Source organism: Anopheles coustani, chromosome 3, assembly GCF_943734705.1.
Source record: "Anopheles coustani chromosome 3, idAnoCousDA_361_x.2, whole genome shotgun sequence".
Lineage (NCBI taxonomy): Eukaryota > Metazoa > Arthropoda > Insecta > Diptera > Culicidae > Anopheles > Anopheles coustani.
The window spans coordinates 26,885,302-26,909,433 of NC_071288.1; the positions used below are offsets into that span (position 1 = coordinate 26,885,302).

Genomic DNA, 24,132 nt, shown 5'->3' on the forward strand with positions numbered 1-24,132 from the left:
TTAAAACATCTTCATCCTAACTCTTCATATCGTCAATGCCATCGCCATCGGAATTCTTATAAGAGTGTGGGTAGATCTGATAAAAATGTCCACGCTTCACACCAATCGAACTTTTGACCTTTTCAGAAATCATGCGAAGAGCCTGGAAACCAAAGGCTATCAGCAAAACTGCACTCAACGTTATCACTTACATCTTGCTGTGAAAAATGTTAAGCACCGTTTCGAAGAAGCTGCTCTTTTATAGTGTTCCCAGGCTTCCCAACAAACGTGCTTTCAACTTTGCTATATGAAATGTATTAATTTATACAAATCAAACAGCTAGTATAGCGCGGCAGGTTTCTAACTTAGTAATAATAACATACGACGGCATCCCACAGATTCTTTATCGTTGGAAAAACAACTCGCTACAGACCAAAATTCCTGCTCCCTCGTAATCTTCAAAGAAAGTACAGTTAACTGTTTCAACAATTTAAACTTTATTAGGAAACCAATCAATTGCAATTTGACCACATACCATTGTATCGGTTGAGGTTCACACGAGGGACAAACAATCATTTGCATACCAAATGTAGCAAAACATTTGGTTGGCCTGGAGTTGATTTTCGAAACTCCCTATCATCGAACGCTTGCTAACGATGCTCGGGGTACGATGAGCCACCTGCATTCCAATTGTTGGATCGAAAATACACCCACCTGATCAAACATCCCCCAGTTGATCGATTGTTTGTCGGGGCTTTCGTGTTAAACTCCATCCATTTTGGCCCTTGGCGGTCCACTCTCCGCCAAAATGGTGGACGCTTGGAGAGTTGTACGAAAACAAACCAATTTTGATTGCGGTGGAGTACAGTTGCTTCCAACGAAATTAGGAGTAGATGGCAAAGATTAATCGCATCAGATGAGATTATTCAATTGAACCGTTTACACTTCGCTTTCAAGTTCCGATTGTTGTACTATGTGACCATCTCGGTATATTTACGTTACTCAAATGAACATAACATATTTTCTACTGATATGGAGTAATCTTTAATCAATGAGAAAGTAATTGCTCTAATTCAATTACCAATCTTCAAATTTCGGACCTGTATCTAATATACGCAATCCGTAGATTGAATTACAGGAAACATGCGTGGCTAAGAGAGAAACTTGTTCAATTCTGATAAATAGAAGTAATTATTTCTAAGAATTGTCATTAGAAAAGACATTCTGAATATGGATACCTAAAAAATGTAGACCAAAAAGAAAAGAAAGAAGAAAAGAAAGTATATAATTATAATTTATTAAAAAAGATTCTATATTTAATTTCGTCAAGGTGGATTTGTTTAACAAATATATCAGGTTCTATTTTGTCAATTGAAAATGTTAAACCATTTTAGTGTAAATCTTACCGCACTTGTCTATTTATTTTGTTATTAATACAAATGCTTCCTCCTGATTTTACTAGCGGTTTTTAACGCTCATAAGTAAATAACCCGAACAATAAATCGGTAAACTTTTTGCAACCAAACGATGCCATGGCCACACGACCCAATATGCATTTAATACCAGCCGCCAGCCAAAGTGGAAGTAACACGAAGCGGAAGGTGAAATTTAACACCCGTAAATAAACGTCCCTGGCCAAACGAGCCGGATGCGTGGGGCATATTTATTGTATCTGCACCTCAACCCGTCTGAAGCAACCATTCGGGATCGGGTCAATGGTGCGGTCTTCCGGTGGCCCTTTCGACTGTCCCATTGACCGCGTGTCAGTCGAGTATTACGTACGGAGTTTTGCCCACTCAGCGGTTGATTAATTAGGCTAGTAAATGAAATTTGTTCGCATCATTTCGCACTCCCGTCGTCATCGTTTAACTTGCTTCGTGCAAGGTCTGCAAAATGAGCAACAGAGTTGTGTTGATAGAATGTTTCGTTTATGCTCGGGGGGCAGTATTGGTTCAGGTCTTTTTTTAAATTTCCGTGTATGTTAAAGCTTAAAACATTGTTTAAAGAAATAAACCCATCCCATGCCCATGTCAACTGAATCCCGTCGCGGGGACCTATCATTTTATTTAACACATCCGTTCCAATCAACGAATGTAATGCGAGCTCAATCGGAAATGAACTACGACGATGAAGCAACCGTTTGTGGAACGAGAAAAAAACACCACCAGCACATTATTACACTCCTGTTGGCGAAGAGACCAATCATGGCAGGGTACGGTATCGGGCAAAATACTCAATGGTGCCCTGTTGGAAACCTGATCGTTATCTGGAAACGCTTGAAGAAGCGCATTCTCCGCCAGTAAACTCGCCATAAACTGTTGTCGTTGTAGCTCGAATAAATCGATGCATGTTGCCATGATGCCATGGACGTATCGCTAGTGACACATAATTAATGAGTGTGGTCCGTGTTATGCCAACGGATGCTTTACGATATGAACAAATAAGTTTTCCCACGGAACGTAATGTGCCAGCCGTTCGTTAGGCTCATCCATTCGGGGTATTTTATTTCCTCTTACAACGTACAAAAAGCAATGGGACAGCCATATGCATTTCATATCATGTGCGTTCACAGGTGAGATCTTAATCCCTCACTCAATTATTTGTTTACACAAAAGCACAGAAACTCTACCAGTGCATAAAGTCGGTTTCATGCTGAACAATTATTAACGGTAGTTAATGCAGCTCTTCGTTAATTACACACAGTTTATAAATCCATGATGATCGTTTCTGCAACTTCAAAATTAACCACTATCAGACGTGTTGGTTACGTGCACAGTCGATTGCATACCTGTCAGGCGTATGTCGTGAAATTCTTCCTAGCAATGCATCCTGCAAACTAATGCTTCGTTACGGAGGTCTAGTTCGTCTCACGTTAACAAGCCGGCCTCCCTTCCAATGTTTTCACTAATGACACGGTGATTGATTCGCATTAGCCGTGGGCGGTGATTAGTCTAATAGACTAAGCGTTATCGTTATCACACGGTGCTGACATAATCGAAACATCGGCCTAATCCCGCTAGACCCAGGAGGTCATAGAGGTGGCACATTAACATCGATTTAAATTGCATGTTTCATTTTTCTCGTTATCAACATCAACATCGAAGACGCTATGGCTAGTTAATACGTGAAGCCTAAATAACGCACACACAAAATTCTCTTTGAGAAAGAAAGTACAGCTTTATTAAATTAGTTCAAAATTAAATCCATGATTTTTTTGCTTCGCATGCGGCGGGGGAATAAAACGTAAATTCCAAATACGTTAAGCCTATGATTAGTCGCAAACAAATCGTATCGTTATCCAAGGTCGTAGAATATGTATTGCGGTGCTCACTGTGCCAGGACCGTCCGTTTCACTCCAACCGGATTCTCTTCGAAGACGGTAGTTTTACGACCGTCCGCACCGTTGACGTTCCGAAACGCGGCAAACGGCATGTTCGGCGGGGTCCAGCCCGACGCCGGTAGGCTTTCACCCTGCGTCACGTAAAGTGTTTGTCGGTTGAGCTGAGCCACGTCGAGCTTTGCGCCGTCGGTCAGCAGCTTACCGTTGGCACCGGCGAGCACGTTGAATCGTACATCCTTCAGTCCGAAAAGGGATTCCACTTCCTGACGAAGCTGGGCGTACGTGAGCGCCTGCCCAGTTCGGCTTCCGGCGAGCAGAAGAGACGCCTTGTGCGACGAAACACCTTGCCCTTGGTAGCGCGGTACTAGGCGCTCGTCGAGATGGAGATTCACCCACGGTGCAGCCGGAACCTCGCGATCCTGTGGTGAGCAGATGGTGATCGTCAGCGTCGATCCCTTAAGCTCTTGCGATTCTTCGATCAGCACCGGTTTGGTGGCCGCTTCCGGTCCGTAGGTGGCAAACGGTGACTTCACCGTGCTCACGATGTACGATTGATGACTTTCGGCCACACTGCGCACCTCTCCATCACCACCGGCGACGGTGTAGTAGATCAGCACCGGATCAGTCGGGATGAGCTTGGCCTTCTTCTTCAGCTTCTGAATGCGGTTGATGATTTCACGGGCCGTTCCCTCACGCATCAGCTCTTCGTTCGGGGTCATATCGAGCAGCACCAGCACGTCGTTATCGCTATGCGCCTCGAACGATGCATTCTCACCGCTAAACTGATAGATCAAACGTATCTCCTCCAGCTCCACCCGATGGCCGGCGATAGTAAAATGGCCTTGGGCGAGCTGGCGCGAAATCTCTTCATCCGACAGCTGCTTGATGGCCGTCAGGACTTGCTTGAAGTCGTTCTTTAGCCGTACGCCGAGCGTCTTGTGGTCGGCTTCGGCACGCATCTTTACCCCATACCGTTGCCTCTCGGAGCTCAGCGTAATACGGCGCACGTTAAGCTCACCCAAAATGAAGCCCTCTAGCGAGCGAATGTCGGCCAGGTACTCCTCACTCTGGTGCACGACGATAACCTCCGTCAGTGGGTACTTGATCGGCATGGTACGTCGATCGCGCATCACACGACCGAGCTCAACGACGGCCTGCATACGCGCGACAGCCCTCTCAATGGAAATGTTTATATACTTCCCATTGGACGATGGCATCATCTGGTAGTGGACGCTTCCGTCCATCGGTTCCTTTGATAGTAATCGCAAACGCTGATACATAAACTCAGTCAAGTAGGGCGTGAATGGCGCCATCATCTTGACCATAGCCAGCAACACATCGTAGAGCGTGTCAAGTGCATGATAACAATCTTCCACGCCATATTCGCCCTTGATACGCTTCCGGTTCATGCGCACGTACCAGTTGGTAAGCTGGTCGATGAATTTCGTCAACCTCGGCACCACCGTATACAGCCGATACGCCTTCATCTCCTCCGTGACGAACTTCAGCAGCGACTCCTTGAACGAAATGATCCACACGTCCATCACGTTGGTAGAACGCCTTTCCGCATGGCGCACCGGATCGTACCGATAAACGATACCTTCTTCCTTCGCAAAACGATCGACGTTTTGGAACAGGAACCGGAACGCGTTGAACCACGGTAGAAAGACGTCCTTGATGATGTCACGCACACCTTCCTCCTTGAAGCGAAGATTTTCCGCCCGCACAACCGGGGAATTGATCAGGTACAGGCGGAGCGCATCCGCACCGTACTTATTAACCACCTCCATCGGGTCGGGGTAATTCTTCTTGCGTTTGGACATCTTTTGCCCGTCGGCGGCCAGCACCAGCCCAGTCACGTTGAGGTTCTTGAAGGGAGCCTTGTTGAAGAGTGCCGTCGAGATAACGAGCAGTGTGTAGAACCAGCCACGCGTTTGATCAATGCCCTCCGCAATGAAGTCGGCCGGGAAATTGTTCATAAACTCGGCAGGATTCTCGAACGGATAGTGACTCTGGGCGAAAGGCATCGAGCCGGACTCGAACCAGCAGTCAAACACTTCGGTGACACGGCGAAGCGGGGGATTTCCTGGCACGGCCGACGGGATTTCGATGTGATCGATGCTCTCCCGATGGAGATCGGTTACTCGAACTCCCGAGTAACGCTCCAGCTCATCGATGCTACCGATGCAGACGATTTCCTTACCGTCCGGTGAGATCCACAGCGGAATCGGCGTACCCCAGTAGCGATTACGACTGATCGCCCAATCACGCGCATCCCGCAGCCAATTACCGAAGCGCTTTTCCTTCACATACTCCGGCACCCAATACGTTTGTGAGCTGCAGTTCAACAGCTGCTGGTTCATGTGTTCCACGCGCACAAACCACGACGGTACGGCCTTGTAGATCAGCGGCGTGTCCGATCGCCAGCAGAACGGATAGTTGTGCTTAACTTGCGAGGCTAGCACCAACCGACCGCGCTCCTTCAGCAGCTTAATGATGGCCTTATCGGCGTCCTTAACGTACTGGCCGCAGAAGTCCGTGACCGGATCGACAAACTTTCCACTCGCATCAACCGGACAGACGATCTCCTGATCGCGCTTGATTACACCGTTCGCCAGGCAGACGCGGTAATCGTCCTCACCGAAGTACGGTGCCTGGTGGACCACTCCCGTACCGGATTCCTCCGTTACGTACGTATCAGTGAGCACGCGGAACGCCACACTATCGTATTTACGGAAATAATCAAACAGTGGCTCATAGCGAGCCCCCGCCAACTTGGCACCCGGGAAACGATCAAGGATTTCGTAGTTTTCCGGTCCCTTCAGCAGCGCCTCAACACGGCACTCCATTAGGATGTAAACTTTGCTCGTTTTCGTTTCACGCACACGCACGTACACCAGTTCCGGGTGTACACAGCAGGCCAGATTCGACGGCAACGTCCACGGAGTTGTCGTCCAGCCAACCAAAGCCGCCCCATCCTTATCGCCCACCAGTGGGAATGATACGAACACGGCCGGGTCGGTCACTTCCTTGTAGTTCTGGCCCGACTCAAAGTTGGACAATGCGGTCGTACAGGCGGTCGAGTATGGCATCACCTTAACGCCCTGATAAACGAAACCCTTCGAGTACAGCTGCTTAAACACCCACCAGATGGACTCCATGTACCACGGGTAGAGCGTTTTGTAGTCGTTCTTGAAGTCGATCCAGCGGCCCATCCGACCCACAATCTGCTCCCACTCGTTCGCGTACCGCATCACGATCTTGCGACACTCGTTGTTGTACGCCTTGATGCCCATCTTGGCCACGTCGTCCGGTCCGCGGATGTTCAGCGTTTTGTCGATCTCGTACTCCACCGGCAACCCGTGACAATCCCACCCGAAGCGACGTTCCACGTGGTAACCCTGCTGGTGCGCGTACCGCGTCACAATATCCTTCACCGTACCGGCCAAGATGTGTCCGTAGTGTGGCAAACCGGTCGCAAACGGTGGTCCATCATAAAAGGTGTATCTGTTGTGGTTAGAAACACGGTTACCAACAATGGCCTCCACTGTACTCTGACATCACACCTGTTCGTGATTGCGTAAAATACCTTACCTCGGTTTTCCCTTCGATTGCTTCAGGCATGTTTCGAACACCTTTTCCGTCTGCCAGTAGGCGAGCACTTTTTCCTCTTCCGCCGGAAAATTGATGGCCTCCGGCAGCCTCGTCATCTCGTCAGTGGTTATGTTGTTCATACCGCCGGCCATGCGTTACCCGCAACTGCACAAATAACAATAATCGGCAGTTCGCTTCGCTGGCGTGGAAATGCAATGAACCTTAGCTGCACAAAAATGCACCTTCAGCGTTTTCTGCCAACACACCGCGCTCCGATTTCGTCAGATTTTTACGTCGTGTGGTGCAGTTGCACGCGCGGAAGAACCTGGTGAGGTTTTGACGTCGGCAAATGTGTACTGACATTCCGGTACGAGTCTGCTTTTGACAGTTCACTTCTTTTCGTTTTGCTTTTGCGCAGAGAGAGGTACTGCTTGAAACAAAGAGAGATCATTTAATTTCCAAATGTTCCATATCAAAACCGTTCATTCATTCATCATTTTCTTCTGTTTCTGCTGTTTATCGCAAAATTTATTCATACAGTATTCGCGATATGATGTTGAAAAACATGAGCTGTCAAAATAATCTTTGTGCGAGCAACCTGATTGCTATAGGCACTTTGGCACCGTCTGTCAATGCCCGGTGAACCCCTGGTCACAGCTTTGCGCAACCGCATGCGGTTGCGTTTTTTCCCATGGGAGAGATAGGAGCTGTCATGGGCTGTCACCGCAGACGCAAGACCTTGCGGTTGCTGTACTAAAAAATCAAACGAGTTTGATTCTTGCCGCAGACTCTTGCGTTTTTATATGTCAACAGTAAATTTTGTTCCTAGTAGACTTTAATGAGATTGTATGCTCATATAAGTGGTATATTCAAACATTAAAGTATTATTTTTGGCAAAAAGCTGTGCTCGTTTGACAGATCAAAAACGCAACCGCATGCGGTTGCGGAAAGCTGTGACCACAGGTTGAGCATTTCTATCCGCTCGTGTGTTTGCAAACACGTTTTTTTAAAACGCTTGCTGCAATATGCGTCAGCGCTCAGGAATGTTTTTGCTTGTTGCCAAGTGTTCGTCGTAAACTGTGAAATTGCATCACTTGCATTATGCATTGTTGCGCTTCCAGTTTCATTGATGGGTAAGCGTTATCTACATTCAACGCGCAATTTACTACAATCGTGGTCAAATGTAGGACAAAGCCGCTTCATTCAATTGCGATGAAAAAAGTTGGAGGGTTGTTATTTGACCGCCATGGTACAAAATAAAATAAAAACGTGAATATGATTAGATAATGCTTCAAAAATTGTAATTTTAAATTTAAAAACGCTATTTTACTATCCGACAAATTCGGATGAAATTATTTGTATCTTGTTAAACTTTTGAGACAAATTCCAATTCACCATCCATACATCTGATCAGCTGTATGGTCTTTAAAGGCACTTAATAAGTGTAAACGATTTTTCAACGGCAAAGAGACCCTCGGGAAAAGAATATGAAACAAAAATCTTCACCATCCGTCGTAAGACATTTGGTAAAGTTTCCTTTGCGGCGCCAAATCAACGAACCACGTGCGCTGCTAGCTGCAACCCTACGCGACTGTATCGAGTTCCGCGAAAAAGTGAAACAATAAACCCTCATCGCTATCATGACACGCTACAAAAACGAAAACACAAGTTACATATCATCCACATTGCTCACCCCCTGTGCGACCGCCCTTCCCCGTCAGCCTTTCTTGGTACGGCGTGATTAATACTGATTACAGCCGACAAACTTCTCCCCATGAGCTCCCTCCCTTGCGAACTATTAAAACTAATTTGCTCCAATGTGGAAACATGAATATTGCCCTAGTGCCCCAAACATAATCCTCCTCGGCTTCTGGGTGCTGAAATCGGAAGTACCAACATTTCTTCGCCCGTAGGCTAATGATGGAATCCTGATCAAATTTCAACTCTGGCGGGATAATATGTACTCACGAATCCTCACACCAGCGACACGGCTGACTGGTGAGGGGAGAAACACTTTTCATCTGCCGAAGAATGGTAAGTTTTGCAACCCACCAACCCTGGCCGCCTTTATCCGCTCGATGATTAATTCGCGCAAGCAAAACCGAAACCATTAAAGAAAATGTGTTCCCGAGACCGCTAAAGAAACCACCGAAACACCGCACGCGAGAGGAAATTACTTCCCGGGCCCCCATCCTGTGACGCGTTGGGCCGGATATCCTTCCACTGGAAGCATCTGTATCCGGCGCTCTTGCGAGGCATCGGAAGCTGGAGTACGTCGGTGACGATGGTGTCACGTGGAAAGAAATAATTCCTTGCTCCAATCATCACCAAACGGCTCCTCAAACAAGCGCGCTAATAGGTCCGACATTCAATGAGCTAACGTCGGTGGGCTTTTATGGCGAGAAATTATTATGCCACCACCCACGAGGAGTTGGCGCGGGGAAAAACGTAACCGTAGGAACGAACCGAATTCCGTAGCAAATTCCGTTCCCTCTGAAATCAAAGTAAGCTTAAAGGACACCGGATGGGTAACAAAGCTTTTAATTTATTCCACTAGTTTTCCCCACAATCGTTCCGGGACCACTTTCCCGTTTCGATTAACTTGCGCCACACGGAGCGTAAATGTTTTCAATAGGATTTGCGTGTCGTTAAACAAACCCAGAACCGACGGCCCCACCTCCTCGGTGGCTTCTCCCTTTATCGGGTTTCGCCGCGAAACCGGGCGTACACAATCGCACGTTCCCGGCTTAACAACAATTTTCGTAAAATGATTAATTAGCTCCCGGGCGAGCTCCTTCCCTTTGGTTGGCCTTTTTGCAGGCAACGACCTCAAACTTCGGGTGGTGCCGCCACAGTGACATTGGTTCGCGGCAAAACTATCGCCGGGTGAGGGGAAAATTTATGAGCCATACAGATTACCGGCCACCATATGGAAGCGGGTACGTAGGGTGGTACCATGCAGATGTCTTAACTTTCACCTCTTTCCCAAAAGTCAGATTGACACACAAACACGTGCGCCCAGGTATACGAGTTGCGAAGGAGTAAATCGGCTTGAAAATGGAAAATGGCTTCCATGGTATTCGGGACGTTTGCAATCGGCCGCTTCGGAGCTCCGATGCCATTATTGTTTGTATACTAGGAATTACGCAATAAAATCATCAAAAGTCACCGCATTCATCGGGCTTAGCGTTCATAACTTATTCCGATTAGTAATCCAATTTAATTATACAAATTTGTTCTGCATTCAGCCGGCTCCATTGTTGGCGACCTATGTATGTAAATGAAGAAAGATGCTTTGAATGCCGCATAAATCATATTGGTGCTGTCGTTTGAAGAAACCTATCTATTATCAAATACCAAATGCTATCTTAAACAGACCACCATACCGTGGAACTGTTATTTAAAGAATAAAAATTATGAAACTGATAAAAATATTCCATTTTATGCTTCCTGCCAAATCATTCCATAAAAAATTCCCTAATTTGGGATAGAAGCAACTGCGGTGCTATAAAAGCAAACGCCAAACCTTCATTGATTGCCCACTTAACGATCGTAGTTTACTGCACCGCAGGGCTAACAAATGCGCAAAAGTACATCCAATCAAAAGCTTTTGAAACTCTGTCGTACGTAAAAATGAAACGGGGATCGCTCTATCTCTCTCTTGGCCAATGAATATCCACGCGCTGAAAAACTCCAGCACACAGTCTCCAAACGGGTAATTTCGATCCATTTACAGCGACTGGGTATGAGCCTGGTTCCAATTAAACTCTCAAAAACGTTGCCCACTTGTCTGAGCAGGCCCTGTTTTTTTTACATTACGACCCTTTTTCGATGCAGTATTGTTCATTTGCATAGCAGGCACCAAACATGACAGGCTCAGACAGAGCATAACGCGAGCAGCGCGCACTCCAAAACGCATCTTCAACGCGATGGCTCCGAAGCCCTTCATCAATCAAGTACCGTCAACGATTAGCGTTCGCGAAAATCCATGCCGCAATGGAAATGGCGAGAGAAGTAAAACATAAAACAGAAACGCACATCATCCGCCATCGAATGGCGGTGCATCGGAACTGGAAATGGCGTTCTTTTTTTTTGCGCCATTAAAGGTTGCTGTGGTTTCCCCGAAGTGAATTGGGTGGATTTGGGAAAATCGCTCACATACAATCATTTGGAGTTGCGGATTGGAAAATTACGATTAAAATAAATATGAATGACACTTCGAGTTTAAAGGAGAAAAACGTATAACACGAGGACATAAAAGAATCCTGATTACAGTTTGTGCTGATAGGCGCAATTAACTGTTCGGATGGATTTTTCTGTGCGTTTTTCTCCACCATACTTACCCACATCACAAACCATTTAATGATCAATGCATTCTAATGAAGGACTTGACGTGAGGTACATTCGGTATACAGTTGGTTGCCACGCAAGAATTACCAACGAATACCATTTTCGACCGTACGGTAACCCTTGAAATGGGAGGAGGGCAGCGCTGGAAAATCCGTGATAGCAAAATCGAAATTCATTTTGCTCGTACGTTAAAAGCTCGTTTGTTCATTGACTATTTTTTGGTCCCGAACAGGAACCAAACGCAATAATCTTGTCGAGCATTAAATTGAATTCGAACAAATGAAACCTTCTGTAGAAACATTCGAAGATGCATCAGGAATGCATAATGCGCACGCAAAAAGGGTATGTTGAGAGGAAAACAAAGGGGGTGGCGTGCAATGCAAGTCCTGTGTACTTGTAAGTAGCAAGCTGATAGAACCATGGATTTGAAAGCATCACGAATCATATAATTGCTGATGATCCAGCTACTTTTATGCTACGTAACTGATATAAAATCAAATGAAAACGCTCTTTTAAATTTAAAAAGACAAGTCAAACTTACCCAAAGAGAATATTTTGAAATGTGAATGATCGGTTATCGATTATACCGAACTATTTATCACAGATTAAATTTATTTTTATATCAGTAAATCATCCCATTTCGTCAATGTGTTATATATTCTACAGCATACAGCAAATAAATAATTTCAACTAAAATAGACTGAAACGAACCCAAAAGAGATGTTTTCAGTACACGGAAAGCGTTTTGCGGGATACCAATTCCAAAGCCACTTTACCAGGCAGGTGCAATGTCATTGAGCCAATGCTTCCGCAGAAGATGCAAACTACACATCCCAGAAGAGCTTCACAAAAACACCCATACACACTTGCTAAACGTCCCGGGCACGGAAGGATACACACGCGATCGTGTTGTGAAATGATTTCCGGCGGGACGAGCCATACGATCCTGTACGCTCGGCACTTCCGGATTCGCTCGGAAACACCCAAGCAGCCGACCGTGCCATGGTATTGTTTTTCTTCCCCGAGCGTCCTTCGTACCGGGCGCGTGTGTAAGGTGTTTGTAACGTGTTTCCATTTCCACACCGCAGCCACTCCGTCACCGGAGCGAAATGTGTCGTGTGGGCGAAGGGTTTTGGGGTCGAAACACCAGACGTGGGGGGAAGGTTCCCGCGTGGCAAAAAGTGGGAACCGAAGTTTATGCATTTCCTTGCAAAAGTTTCCCGACTGACTGTCATCGTGGAGGCACGTCGTTGTAAACAAACGCAAAAGCTGCACCGTGCACCGACCGCAAAAAGCGAATCGAAACCCGGTGCCCGCCAGAGCGGGATGCAAGACGACCCCAGTACGGCCCGGGCACACCTTCAGCATCTTCGCCCGGAAAACAACTAAACGCACATATTTGCATATCCGGTCGCAAAACAATGCGCGAGGCCAAGCGCTCTCACCAGCCCCTTTCGGAGTTTCGGTGCAAGCCGGAGGCACGGCTGGCGGAGCGGCCAAAGATTGCCACTATTTATCTGAAGGATCTGCGGAAAGTGGCTAAAAACCAGTGGCGCGTTCTCATAAACACACACACACAAACACTTTTACATACGAGGACTTGAAACTTTTGAACCGCACTTTCCTTCCGCACGGGGCAAACGAACGCTCGACGAAGCCCGATGCATAATGCAACACCGAACACGATGCACCGAAATGCAGCAGAATGTGTCGGCAGGAAGTGCAAAGTTTACAGAACTGCTACAGATAACGTTTAATTTGACAGTGAAGCGGTGCTGCGAAGGAGCGACTGGCTTCCATTTCTGCACCGCGAATTGTGGCGTTATCTCTTCTTTTGGCCCCAGCAAACCATCAGTTGGGAAAGCTTCTTTTCGTGGTCTAGTTTTGAACTTAGGTATCCGACGGTATGCACAGTAATAATCATTTGAAAAAATATCAGTCCATTATCATATTTTTATGGGATTTGGTTTTTGAAAGAAAAGCCATCTTTTTTATGCATTGCGTTCTACTTTACTTTTTGTGAAATGTTGTATTTGCTTATCAAAAATGTAGAAAATATCAAAATTACGAAAGGTAAGGTTATCTTGATACATTTATGTATGTCAAGGATAAACATTTCATTAAGAGAAAGCTATCATATAAAAATATATTGTTAAATCGTCGATGCCTCGTTCCTCTAGCTTTACATTGCACTTGCCAACACAAACAAACCAGAAACACACCCTTATCAATAATGTATCTAATCTGCCTCACATGGGCGGACAAGCTCCCACAATAAAGGCAACAGAAAAAAAAACCTCCACCATCGTCTGGCATTCAATTACTTCGCTCGAAAAACCGAAGTCTCCAAAACAATTTCCAGACTCAACCGCTAATTTGGCAACTATTTTTAACAGCAATCATACTTCGTCCGGCAGGACGACAGCGCTCAGCCAGCAGCGATAACAATTTCCTTCCTAATCATGCCGGTTACCGCTTTCTAGCCGGTCTACCGCAAACATAAAAAACACATTCACACACACACACACACTGCTAAATCCAAGCCCATGGCAGGACATTTGCCAGCCCGACGACCCGGGACATGAATAATTCAGACACGGCGCAAGCAGCAGCGTAAACAGGCCGAACTGAGGCAGCCAAAAACATAGTTTGTCTAAGTTTCTTCCGTGCCGGGACGCAGTCAAGATAACAAGGCTGCCATCTCAATTTTGAAGCTTTCGCCGGGGTTTTTTTTTTGATAGTTTTTGTTTGTCTGTTTGTTACTCTAGATTTCCTCTGTTTTTTTCCGACCAAGCCTGTCCCAAGCTCGACGCCACGCGGTCCCAATTCCATGCGCATTGGTATGCATTGTAAATGTCACCAATTTATTCCACAACGAAGGAGTTTAATTTTAAATGGCCACCCGATTCGTCCTTGGCGTATCCAATTTTCCCACTGTGAGGCAATTCATATTTCATATCGCTGATAAATCGCATCGCTCGCGAAGAGGGTTTCGGAAAAGAAGCTTTACCCAATCGTTCTTCGCGAGCATACAATGCCACGGTCACGAAGTCACGGGATCGGAAATCGATACAGAGGATGATGATGATCATTTATCCTTCGTACATTCTTTTCCGTTAGGCAAAGCCGAACGAGCTGCTGGGGTAAATTCGGTGGAAAATTGGCTACGGCACACGCCCAATGTAAAGGGGTATAAAAGCGCGATTGCATCAACCGACGAACACGAAAGGACACGGACTGGCTAACTCCGGCGTAGCAGCTCGGGAAAAACAACCCACGAGAAGCCTTCATTTTGTTCGTGCTGCACAAGCTGCATACATTCATCGGATGGGGACGGGAGGGAAAAAGAATGGCAATGACTAGAAGCGCAATATTTTTCGTTCCGGAGGATCGGCTCGGTTTGGGGCATCATCCTTCAAACGACATGGATACGTGCGGATATGCACTCCTCGTATCTCACTTTGGTCTATTATATGCTTCAAAGGACGAGACCCTTTCAGATGGGCTTGTAGACCTGCTTCAGTTTGGATTACTTAGTTCTTCTCTTACAGTGCTTTTTGTACACAGAACAGAAAAGGGCGAAACCATTTTACAGCTTCCGAATGCATTGGAATGGTATGCGATGGAATAGTTTCATTTCTGGTGGCCGAGTAACGATGGAGCACCGTGTTGGTAAATACTATCACATACTTCAGTTCAGTTCAGTTCTCGCGTGCGCTGCACTACACTTTCAAGCGTGTAATCATAAATTATGAATGATAAACGATAAAAACGGATGCCAGAGAGTAAATAAAACAACCAAGATAAGGTGCGCCGGGGAAAGGGTTATGCTTGATGATCTATGAAGAGTTTTTCGCCTAGGTTGTGCTATTTCGAAATGTATATAAATAGAAGCAGTAATTTTTATTTTGTGTTGCCTAAAGAACACAGCGTTATATGAGGTCCACAGTTCATGGAAAGTCTCTGGATAATGCTATCATGTGAAATAAATTTCAACACAACTTCATCGAGGCGTTTCCAAACACACAGACAGCCTCTCATCTCATTAAACAATTGTATTTCAGACAGATACTTATAAAAGGCCCCCTTCAAGCAGCTCTGTACTATTTAGCTGCTTAATTTTTCCGCTTATTGATTAGGACAATATTGACAACGTTTCGCCGGTGAACGTTTTGAACTGCTGCCTGCCGTCGCACAAAGGCGCATCAAGAAATTCAAGCACCGTGCAAACATTTTCATTCGTCAACATTTACCGACCCTTGCTCGGGCCTCCAACGGGCTGGAGTGCTGGGAAAACCAAATAAAATGGAAAACAGTGCGAACAGTCTGGTCGGTACGCTGGCGGATACGTATGTGGAAATTTAATTTTAGAAACCAGTCGAGCCGAACGTTGTAGTAATAGAGGAAACGGAGGGAAATAATGTTAAGGACGACTTTTTCACGACGACATGGCACTTAAACATTTGATGAAAACAAATCCAACAAATGCGTTGCCACGCACTGGAAAGGCCTCTTCGGGTTCTAACGAGCGTTCCATTCCACCGCTCGAAGGAGCGTGTCTATGTTGTTGGATGGTCCACAATGATAAAATAAAAAGCGTACGTCAAGAGTTCATACGTCTGTGTGTGTATGCTCACACAAGGATACTTGACGCTTCGGAAAAGTCACACGAAAAAGCAGCAAGCTAAAAAGTAATTTAGAAACTCGACCGAAAATTTGTTTGACTTTGCTAGTGTACGGGTACGGGCATGTGTATCTCTCATGCTTCAATTTGTTTGTTAACTACTACGCTGCTATAGCTTTATTCCCACTCCATCACCAGCGAACTCCCCAGCCCTTTCGCCGCGGAGATAAATTCCCGGGAACTTCATCATCCATCGTTCACGATAAAAGTGAAATAAAACCGACCACTCCACTACGGCTCCGGACCGTCAACAATAGGTATGGCATCTTCTGTACATTTTTGAACTTTTATTTTCTTTCCAATGCTGTTTCCGGTGTCGGTTTACAATCCAACCTTCCTCTTTGATGCCGTTCGAGAGCGAACGTCGTGTACTTTTCCAGATCAGGCCCTACCTTGCGATGGGTTTCCTGGTACCCACTCCCCAAAATGTCTCTGCAGTGTATTCGTGAACAAGCATGTTTGTGTGTGCAGCTAAGAAACTGTTGGAATGCCACTGCCCTGCCCGATTGTCAACAACATTGTACCAGGACAACGGGCCCCGGATAACTTGCTCCGCACCGTCCATGGCACCGGGTACGAATATGAGGAGGGCATAACTTTTGCCCGTACAAAACAATTTCGAGCAAAACATATTTGATTATTTGCACAATAATGAATAAACAATGAGAATACAATACTGTCGACATTGGTCCTCCTGTTGTTCCGACGGGGGAAGAACTGGGAGGGTGGGGTCGGTTTCCTGCCACGACGATTCGGGAAACCGTTTCGTTGTCGTTTAATGGCGTTCCTGGGACCCAACCACGGAACCGCTATCGTCTACCTTGATCCTAGAAATGGCAAAGAATCAAGGAACGAGAAATGAGCACACAATACGCCTCAGAACTAAAAAACCCAAAACCGCGAACCGGGTGAAGCGATTTCGGAACCGGTTCAGGGTGGAGAGTTGGCATTGGATTTTTCTCCGAGACGGAGAAGACTCTCCGGAAAACCGTTTTCACCCGAGGCAGGAAAGGGGTTAAGAAAGGGATGAAAGTTTATTCTTGATGGTGGTTTACTATTTTCTTATTTACGAGATAAATAAACAGCCTCTGATGACATGATTGCTCAAGCGTACAAAGATTAAGAGTTTCTTTTTATTAAGAATTATAAAACAAAAATACCACTATTCTAATAAAAGATTAATACAGTTCCTAAATTACTCCTGATAAAATAATACATATGTTACCTTCATTTCTTCATATAACTTCATTTTGAAATAAAAATAATTTGCGAGCGATTCACGTCAAATTCTGTGTTGTCTAAACGTTTGCAAAAACATATCGTAACACTTTTTTTAAAGATTTGTTAACATGTTCCTTGGAATCTCCCAATTAATCCACACGGCCAAAGTTCTTCTCGGAATTTGTAAGCTTTGCACCACAAACCAACTTTACCGTTAACCTCGTGCCAAAGAAGTTTAATCCTTACCGGGATAAAATTTCACGAATCCTTACCAGCCTTAAAAAGACGTTTTCTTCGAGTCACGCTAACAAGCGAAGCTTGTACGTGAACTCTTCAGTCTTCGGGGTGTACAATTTCGACATCAATCAGTTGTCAACATGTTCTCCGGAATTCTTCGTTCCCGTTCGGCTGGATTCATGTTCCAGCATGGTTGTCGCGACACAAAATCACATTTGTGATAAACCGCTGATACCATCATTATACCCGAGAAAACAGAAGCAGGTACGAGTAATTTAAAAGGTGAAGGTTCGAGATGGGACACCCCTCATGCAATTCATCTAGCATTAAAATTCTAGGGCTCTCGCAGGACACAAAAACCTGTTCCGAGAATCTTGTACACATCAATCATCGTTACTTTTGGAAGGTGTTGATGCGTTTGATTCGTTATCATTCACACTCTAGGTCTCAACTAGTAAACATTAGTTGAAAAAACTCCCAATTAACATCCATGGTTTAAAGTTCCCAGGCAGAAATAATAAACAAAAACGTAACCACATTTTTTAAGCGATTCACCACGTGCGATACGAAAGTGAGAGCACTTTTGCAACAGCATGTAATAAATAATTTGCAACCAAAACAAGAACCTGTATGCAAAACAAAGAACATGTTATGCTCTCGATTGCTTTCCCTCCCCTGCAATGCATCCGAGGGGTTTGAAAAGCCAACTTTTCATCCCCACATTCGTTTCCAGCACCATGGCAGCAGGCTCGAGTTAATGAGCTTTCGCTGCTTCATCCGAACAAATGGGGTAAGCAACTTTACTTCGCGTCGGCCACAAATTCCCCCTTTTAGAGGTAGGAAAATGTTTGATGGATTTCCACCTACACCAGCAGGCACAGCGCAGCAAATGAAGCAGTGTAAACAACTCCCGCTTTACACATTCACACCCGTTGGGGGTTGTGGGGCGTTCTGGATTAACGGGGAATTTGTGGCTTCCGAATGCCTTTCCCACCAGGCGGAAGTTTCCACATGTTCGTGAAAGCGCCCGTCGCCCGTCCGGAAGCCATGCACCGGGAAGGATAACGACGATGCCGGCGAAGATGCAACGAGCTCATTAGGGCTAACTGATAAAGCGCCTAATGGTTGGCTTGGGAGTGAGTTGTTGATGCTAAAAGCCTTCTCTGGAGGTGGAAATCGGTTTGCAAAGTTCTAAAAAAATTATAAGCTCCATTTGTTAGAAGAACCGATAAGAGAATTTGATATTGAAAGCGGTGAAATTCCATAATCGATCGTTGCTGCACAACAGTGATGGATCGGAAAGATGATAATGCAAGCATTTTTAGCACACGAACCACTCATTTGAGCAAATATTTTTGCCAATGGAATGTACCGCATTGCATAAAACCATATCTTTACAGAAGCACCTAACGATAATTTCATCTCCAAACCAAATCCCGAGTTTTCTTTAAACAACGCCCTCTCGCCAGTTCTAGGCTGATAACGCGGGGAAGACACATTTTAACGAATCGTGAAAAGTGTTCTGCATGAAGAAACGGTACACGCGAGCGTGCTCAAATTCGCAACCGACGTCATCGGAAAATTTACCATTTCAATTAGTAATATTCCACTGCCACGAAAGCCAACATACAGACCCGGGGTACCGAACCGTCGGAATCAGTTCTTTGCACCGATGAACGATGTTCGCCGGAGGTGCCGTATCCAGACGCGAGGCATACCCATACCCAAACGTCGAAATGCTCGTCTCAGGATGGAGCAACTTATTTCCATTCATTGTTAAAATCAACAATGGCGAATTACCGAAAATTGGCGGAACGCGCTGGATTCGCTATGCTCGAAAAACGGTTTGCATATGCGCCCGGATGGTACATCCGCGGCGTTACGTCTCGAAGGATCAGGCCGAAGGAAGCACTCGGAGTGCGCGGATTGTAGCACAAACTTTGCTAAAAGACAAGGTAATTTCCCGGCTACGTACGGGAAGATTCACTCGGCGTGGGAACGAGTGTGAGCTCGATCTATATTGGGAGATATTTTTATTCCCCAACCCATCCGCACGTCGAACGAAAATTGGCGCTTGTCTTGATGACTGTATGTGTCGGGGTTCTGTATCCACCCACCACTATCCCACCGTCCCACTGTCTGCCAGCTTACCCTCGAGGGGAAGGAATGCATGTAACGTTGCTTCGGTATTGTTGAAATCGCTCCCGCCTCTATCGGGGCGTGAGATCGCGAAACACTTGCGAAACTTTTCCCTTAAAACGTGCTACCGAGTACGCGATGTTTCAATCGCAACAAACACAATCGTTGTGGGAACATTTCAAGCTGGGTGTTTTTTTGCTCCACCCATCCCGCATCCAGGTCCTGGGGGGAGTGTTACCACGGTTTTCCCGGTGGAAATGTTGCACCGATTACAGCTCTCAAATGGCAACATATCGCCATTAGCAGACAGCACTCTGATTATCGCTGCCTGGAAGCGCGATCGGGAATGGCACCAGCCACCGTGTCAGGGTGTTTGGCGATTTCGTATTTGCGATAGTCGGGCAGGATCATCGAGATGCCCGGGATTGGCCCCAGTCCCTTTGTTTGAACGGAGTCAAGCAACCGACCTAAGGTTGCCATTCCAAAAAAGGACTCAGGGAAGTAGCTCGCGGCGAGGGCAACACTCAACTCACACGATATTACACGATGCCAGTCGTTATCTAGCACATCCCAAGCACAGCTCAGAATCACACACACATACACGGGCCGACAAGGGCACTTTATCGGCCTCGCTAGCGGGAAACTTTTCCAATTGAATCCGGGAATAGCTGGAAACTTTTGCAACGGGCGCATAAACTTTGGTACGGCGCTCGAAAGGATTCACTTCCACTGGCTGGATTCTCCCGCGCGCTAGTTTTCATCCGTTCGAGATCCTGCCGCACCGTGAGGGGTCGATGAGAAGCAAGGCTTCGTGGCTCCGGTCGAGCACTTAATCATCCCTCGTCGAACCGCAGACCGTTTGGGGTGTTGGGATTGACGGTTTCGAGAGCTTCGTGGACCAGAACTAACGATTATCAATCTGCAAAAGCCTAATCTGTGTAGTTTTTACTTAACGTGAATGAGAAAACCACCACGAAACAGTTTTTGGAAACCTACTGCATCAAACGCACGCACCCATATGCTTCACAAGAGCATATTAAGGCGGTTTTATGATTCCAACAGACCCCTCAGGTATTTAAAAGCCTGTGGTGAACACTTTTAATTTTAATATTTTCCTTTAAGAATGATGTAAGTCAATTTCTAATCATGTGGTTTGTTTTTTTTTTAAGAACACTCTTATGTACAAAACAAAATCCACATGACATGTGCTTTAAATTTGAATAATAAAGTAAAATAATAAATTTCACCAATCAACCTACAATACTCAATATATTACAAGTATTTCTATAAAGATTGTATTCTTACATTTTAGTCACACAAAAGACAAGCATGAATGATTCGATTAATAGAAAGAAGAAGTGAAACGAAATGATAACTTAAAGATACAACAGTGGTTTTAAAAAATTTAAAACTTTGGGTGAAACTCTACATGAGACAAATTAAAGTAATTTTAGAATTTAAACACATTTTATATAATTAATACCATCTATCTAATGACACAAAGCAGTTTTAATTAAAACACATAGCAAAGTCAACAGAATATCGAAAAAAAAATAAAAAAAATGTTATAGTTTTGGAACTTTTTAACATATGTAATGTAAATATTTGAAATTAACTGCAGCAAATTTGTTGATTACAAATCAATAAATATTCAAATCCAAAGTGATCAATATTTTTACTTCGAATGTTTATGGGGTTAAAAAGTTTTAAGGGCGCGGTAAACGAAGCGTAATCGCTGGTCGCTCGTGTATCGTCGATATTCGGGCCAAGCGTCGTCTGTGCTTTGTTTATGTTTTGCAATTTGGTAAAAGTTGCAACATTCCTTGAAGCCACAGCTATTATTTTGTTGGGTATTTTTGGAAATACAAAAACTACGCTAAATAATCACAGAATTTCGATAAAAAATCGCAATCGATTGAACTTTCGATTCGTTTGTTTGCGTTCTAACAAGATTACGCATGCGATTATAGCGTAGGTAAGCCAAAATTCTTTTTGACAGATGGAGCAGTGGAATGACACGATTACGCTAGCGATTACGCTTCGTTTCCCGTACCCTTTATAGAATAAAAATTATGCCAACAGATTATTATCAGCCTCATTGCTGCCATAAATCATGCCATACAAAAAGAGAACAGTTTCTTTTGCAAGAAAATCTTGAAGCACTCCGGTAAGATGAAGTACGCAAAGAGAAGAAATAACAACAAGCTAAGAAACCGGGGTCACACACTAGGGAAATCAATTATCGATTCCAGAACCGCAAGCGAGCTGGACCATCGACACCCTTCTTGCCGGGTGTCCAACTCACGCCCTCCCAGGCTGAACTTCACTTCGGGTACATTCGACTGGCATTTACTTAATGTCATCCTTCACCGGACATGGCCGGGGTTTAATCGCCGTCGTGCTGCAAGGGCCGGCGCCGACCATAGACCAAGAGTTGAATTGCCATACGCTGGTTGCAGCCACTTCCGGGCAGAGGCACACGGAATGTGCTTGGGTTCCGTGCGTACGTGCGCTCATATTGGAATTCTTCGACAAGCTTCATCCACCGTCCGTCCAATTTGACCATTCGATGCACGCCGTCTTCTCGGTTGGCCCGCGAGCAGAATGAGGCTAAGCGTATGTGTGTGTATGTGGCATTTCACTCATGCAAGATTGGCACCACCGCCGCCAAGAATGCTAACTTGACTTAACCTCTCCCCGTGCGAAAAGGCTTGAAGCGGCCAACCACTTCTCAAAGAGTTTCCCATCGCTCTCAACCGCGCCCTGGTTAGGCCACTTGAACATGGGCGAGCAAGTATTGTTCACCCATCGGCTGCCGTTTTGCTTTCGAGCAGCGCTGGTAGTTGAGGTTCCTGCACTCCGACCGGATTGAAACATGACAGGCTACGGCTAAAGAGGGAAAAATCCGAGAGAAGGCAAGAAAAGATACCACCGTTTGCGGGAAACCCACGGTGAGACTACATCAACGTAGGGCCAGTCCAATTGCTTGCATTTCACTCAGCAGCACTCAGGCCATGTATAAAGTTGGCAACAATATATCCACTTTACGTGCGGCGAATAAATATTTACCAATCTCATCCTGCTCGGAGCCCGATTTTCAGCTCGTGCCTTTGCCACCCCGGGGCCGTTAATAGACCGAAACCCTCAATCGTCAAGCTGGCGAAATTTTTCCAGCCACGCGGGGAGTTTTTTTTTTGCATCCCCTGCTGGGGGTTTTCTTCGGCTCTGCCTTACCCCCCAAGAAAGGGAGCTCGAAGCGAATACGGTTCCATGTAGCCAGGAACTACAGTGTCGGTTTACTACCGAAGCCCCGAAAGCTCTGAAGCGTGCTTGGAAATTCCTGCGAAAAGCGCACACGACTCCGGATTTCGTGTTGATCTGGCCGGGACCGGTGCGCCCGGAGCCCATGCACGTACCGAGCGTGGGCCACGTGCGCGCTCCATGTCCTGGCGAGAACGATTCAGCGCACGATCCGAGCGGGCTCCTCGTTATCGCCCGATAGCCGATACCTTCCGAGGCTTCCCCGCCGGAATCGGAAAGTGTCCCCAGCAGGCGACGACGTAAGGGAGGGCAAGGGGCTCACTTTTATCACTCCCTCGTGGAAAGCTCGCATCGAAGATGCTGCCAGCCGGAGGATAGGACAATCTTGGCGTGGATTTAACCGCATGGGTCAAGCGGAACCGACGGATGGCGGAGCGCGGAGGGGTCGGGGATGATCCGATAGGGTTACTATTGAATTGAGTAAAAGAACCGATGATGGTAGAAAATAAAAAAACAACTCACTTCAGGTATACGCTGTGAAACTAACTCGATTTCTGTCCGCTACTCAATTTCAACCAACCCCGTATCCGTTTTCGATTTCTATCGATGCTTCCTGGAACCGGAGAAAAGGGCACCGACAACGTCTCGGGATGTTTGAAAAGCGGAGAATGAACACCTCGAGTGGCCACTTTCACTCGTAGGCGAGTGGAATTGGCAAGGAAGCCGATGGACAGTGGGAAGCTCCTGGACCCAAACTTAGTTTTCCAGGTTCGTTTTTGTTCGTCCGACAGCCACTTTTTAAAAACCCCTCTCTCCCAAGCCTCGGATCACGTGGAAGCGGTATGTGTGAGATAAGGCAAGTTTCACCTAATTTTGCTTTCCTTACGACGTACCACGATCTTATTTCTGGGGCGTGCCGATGCACTGGGCACAAATTAAATCTTCCGCTGCAAATCGGGTTTTCCGTGGCGGCACCAAACGAGCGGCCATTGTGTTACGACTGGGCGCGAGTATTGATACGAATCAGAACGCAGTCAGCAGCAATAGCATTCGACGTGAAGTTTCACCGGTCAAATGTTGCCCATTATTCCACAACAAGTGAAACATTTACGCCGGTACAAACGAAACATTATTTTCTCGAAAAACATCAGCAAAGTACACGAAGGACCGAATGAAATTTATAAAACTTCCCCCGTCTGCTCCAGTCACGGTGGAACATGGGTTCGAACAGTTGGAGTATGGAAAGAAAAGTTGAAACATACAGCTTTGTTCGGGCGAATTGTGTCGACCGTCCCAATAAGACCCCAAACAACGATATTTCAATCAA

General features: G+C 45.8%; 1 protein-coding gene across 1 annotated transcript; it reads right to left on the minus strand.

Annotated features, from left to right (window-relative positions):
* Positions 1 to 3,131: 3,131 nt before the first annotated feature.
* Positions 3,132 to 7,235, minus strand: LOC131261152 (isoleucine--tRNA ligase, cytoplasmic). Its single transcript, XM_058263084.1, has 2 exons — positions 6,914 to 7,235; positions 3,132 to 6,826 (listed from the first exon to the last, which is right to left on the minus strand). The coding sequence occupies exons 1-2, from the start codon at positions 7,063 to 7,065 to the stop codon at positions 3,307 to 3,309; spliced, it is 3,672 nt and encodes a 1,223-aa protein (XP_058119067.1). The 5' UTR covers positions 7,066 to 7,235; the 3' UTR covers positions 3,132 to 3,306.
* Between the last annotated feature and the right edge of the window lie 16,897 nt (positions 7,236 to 24,132).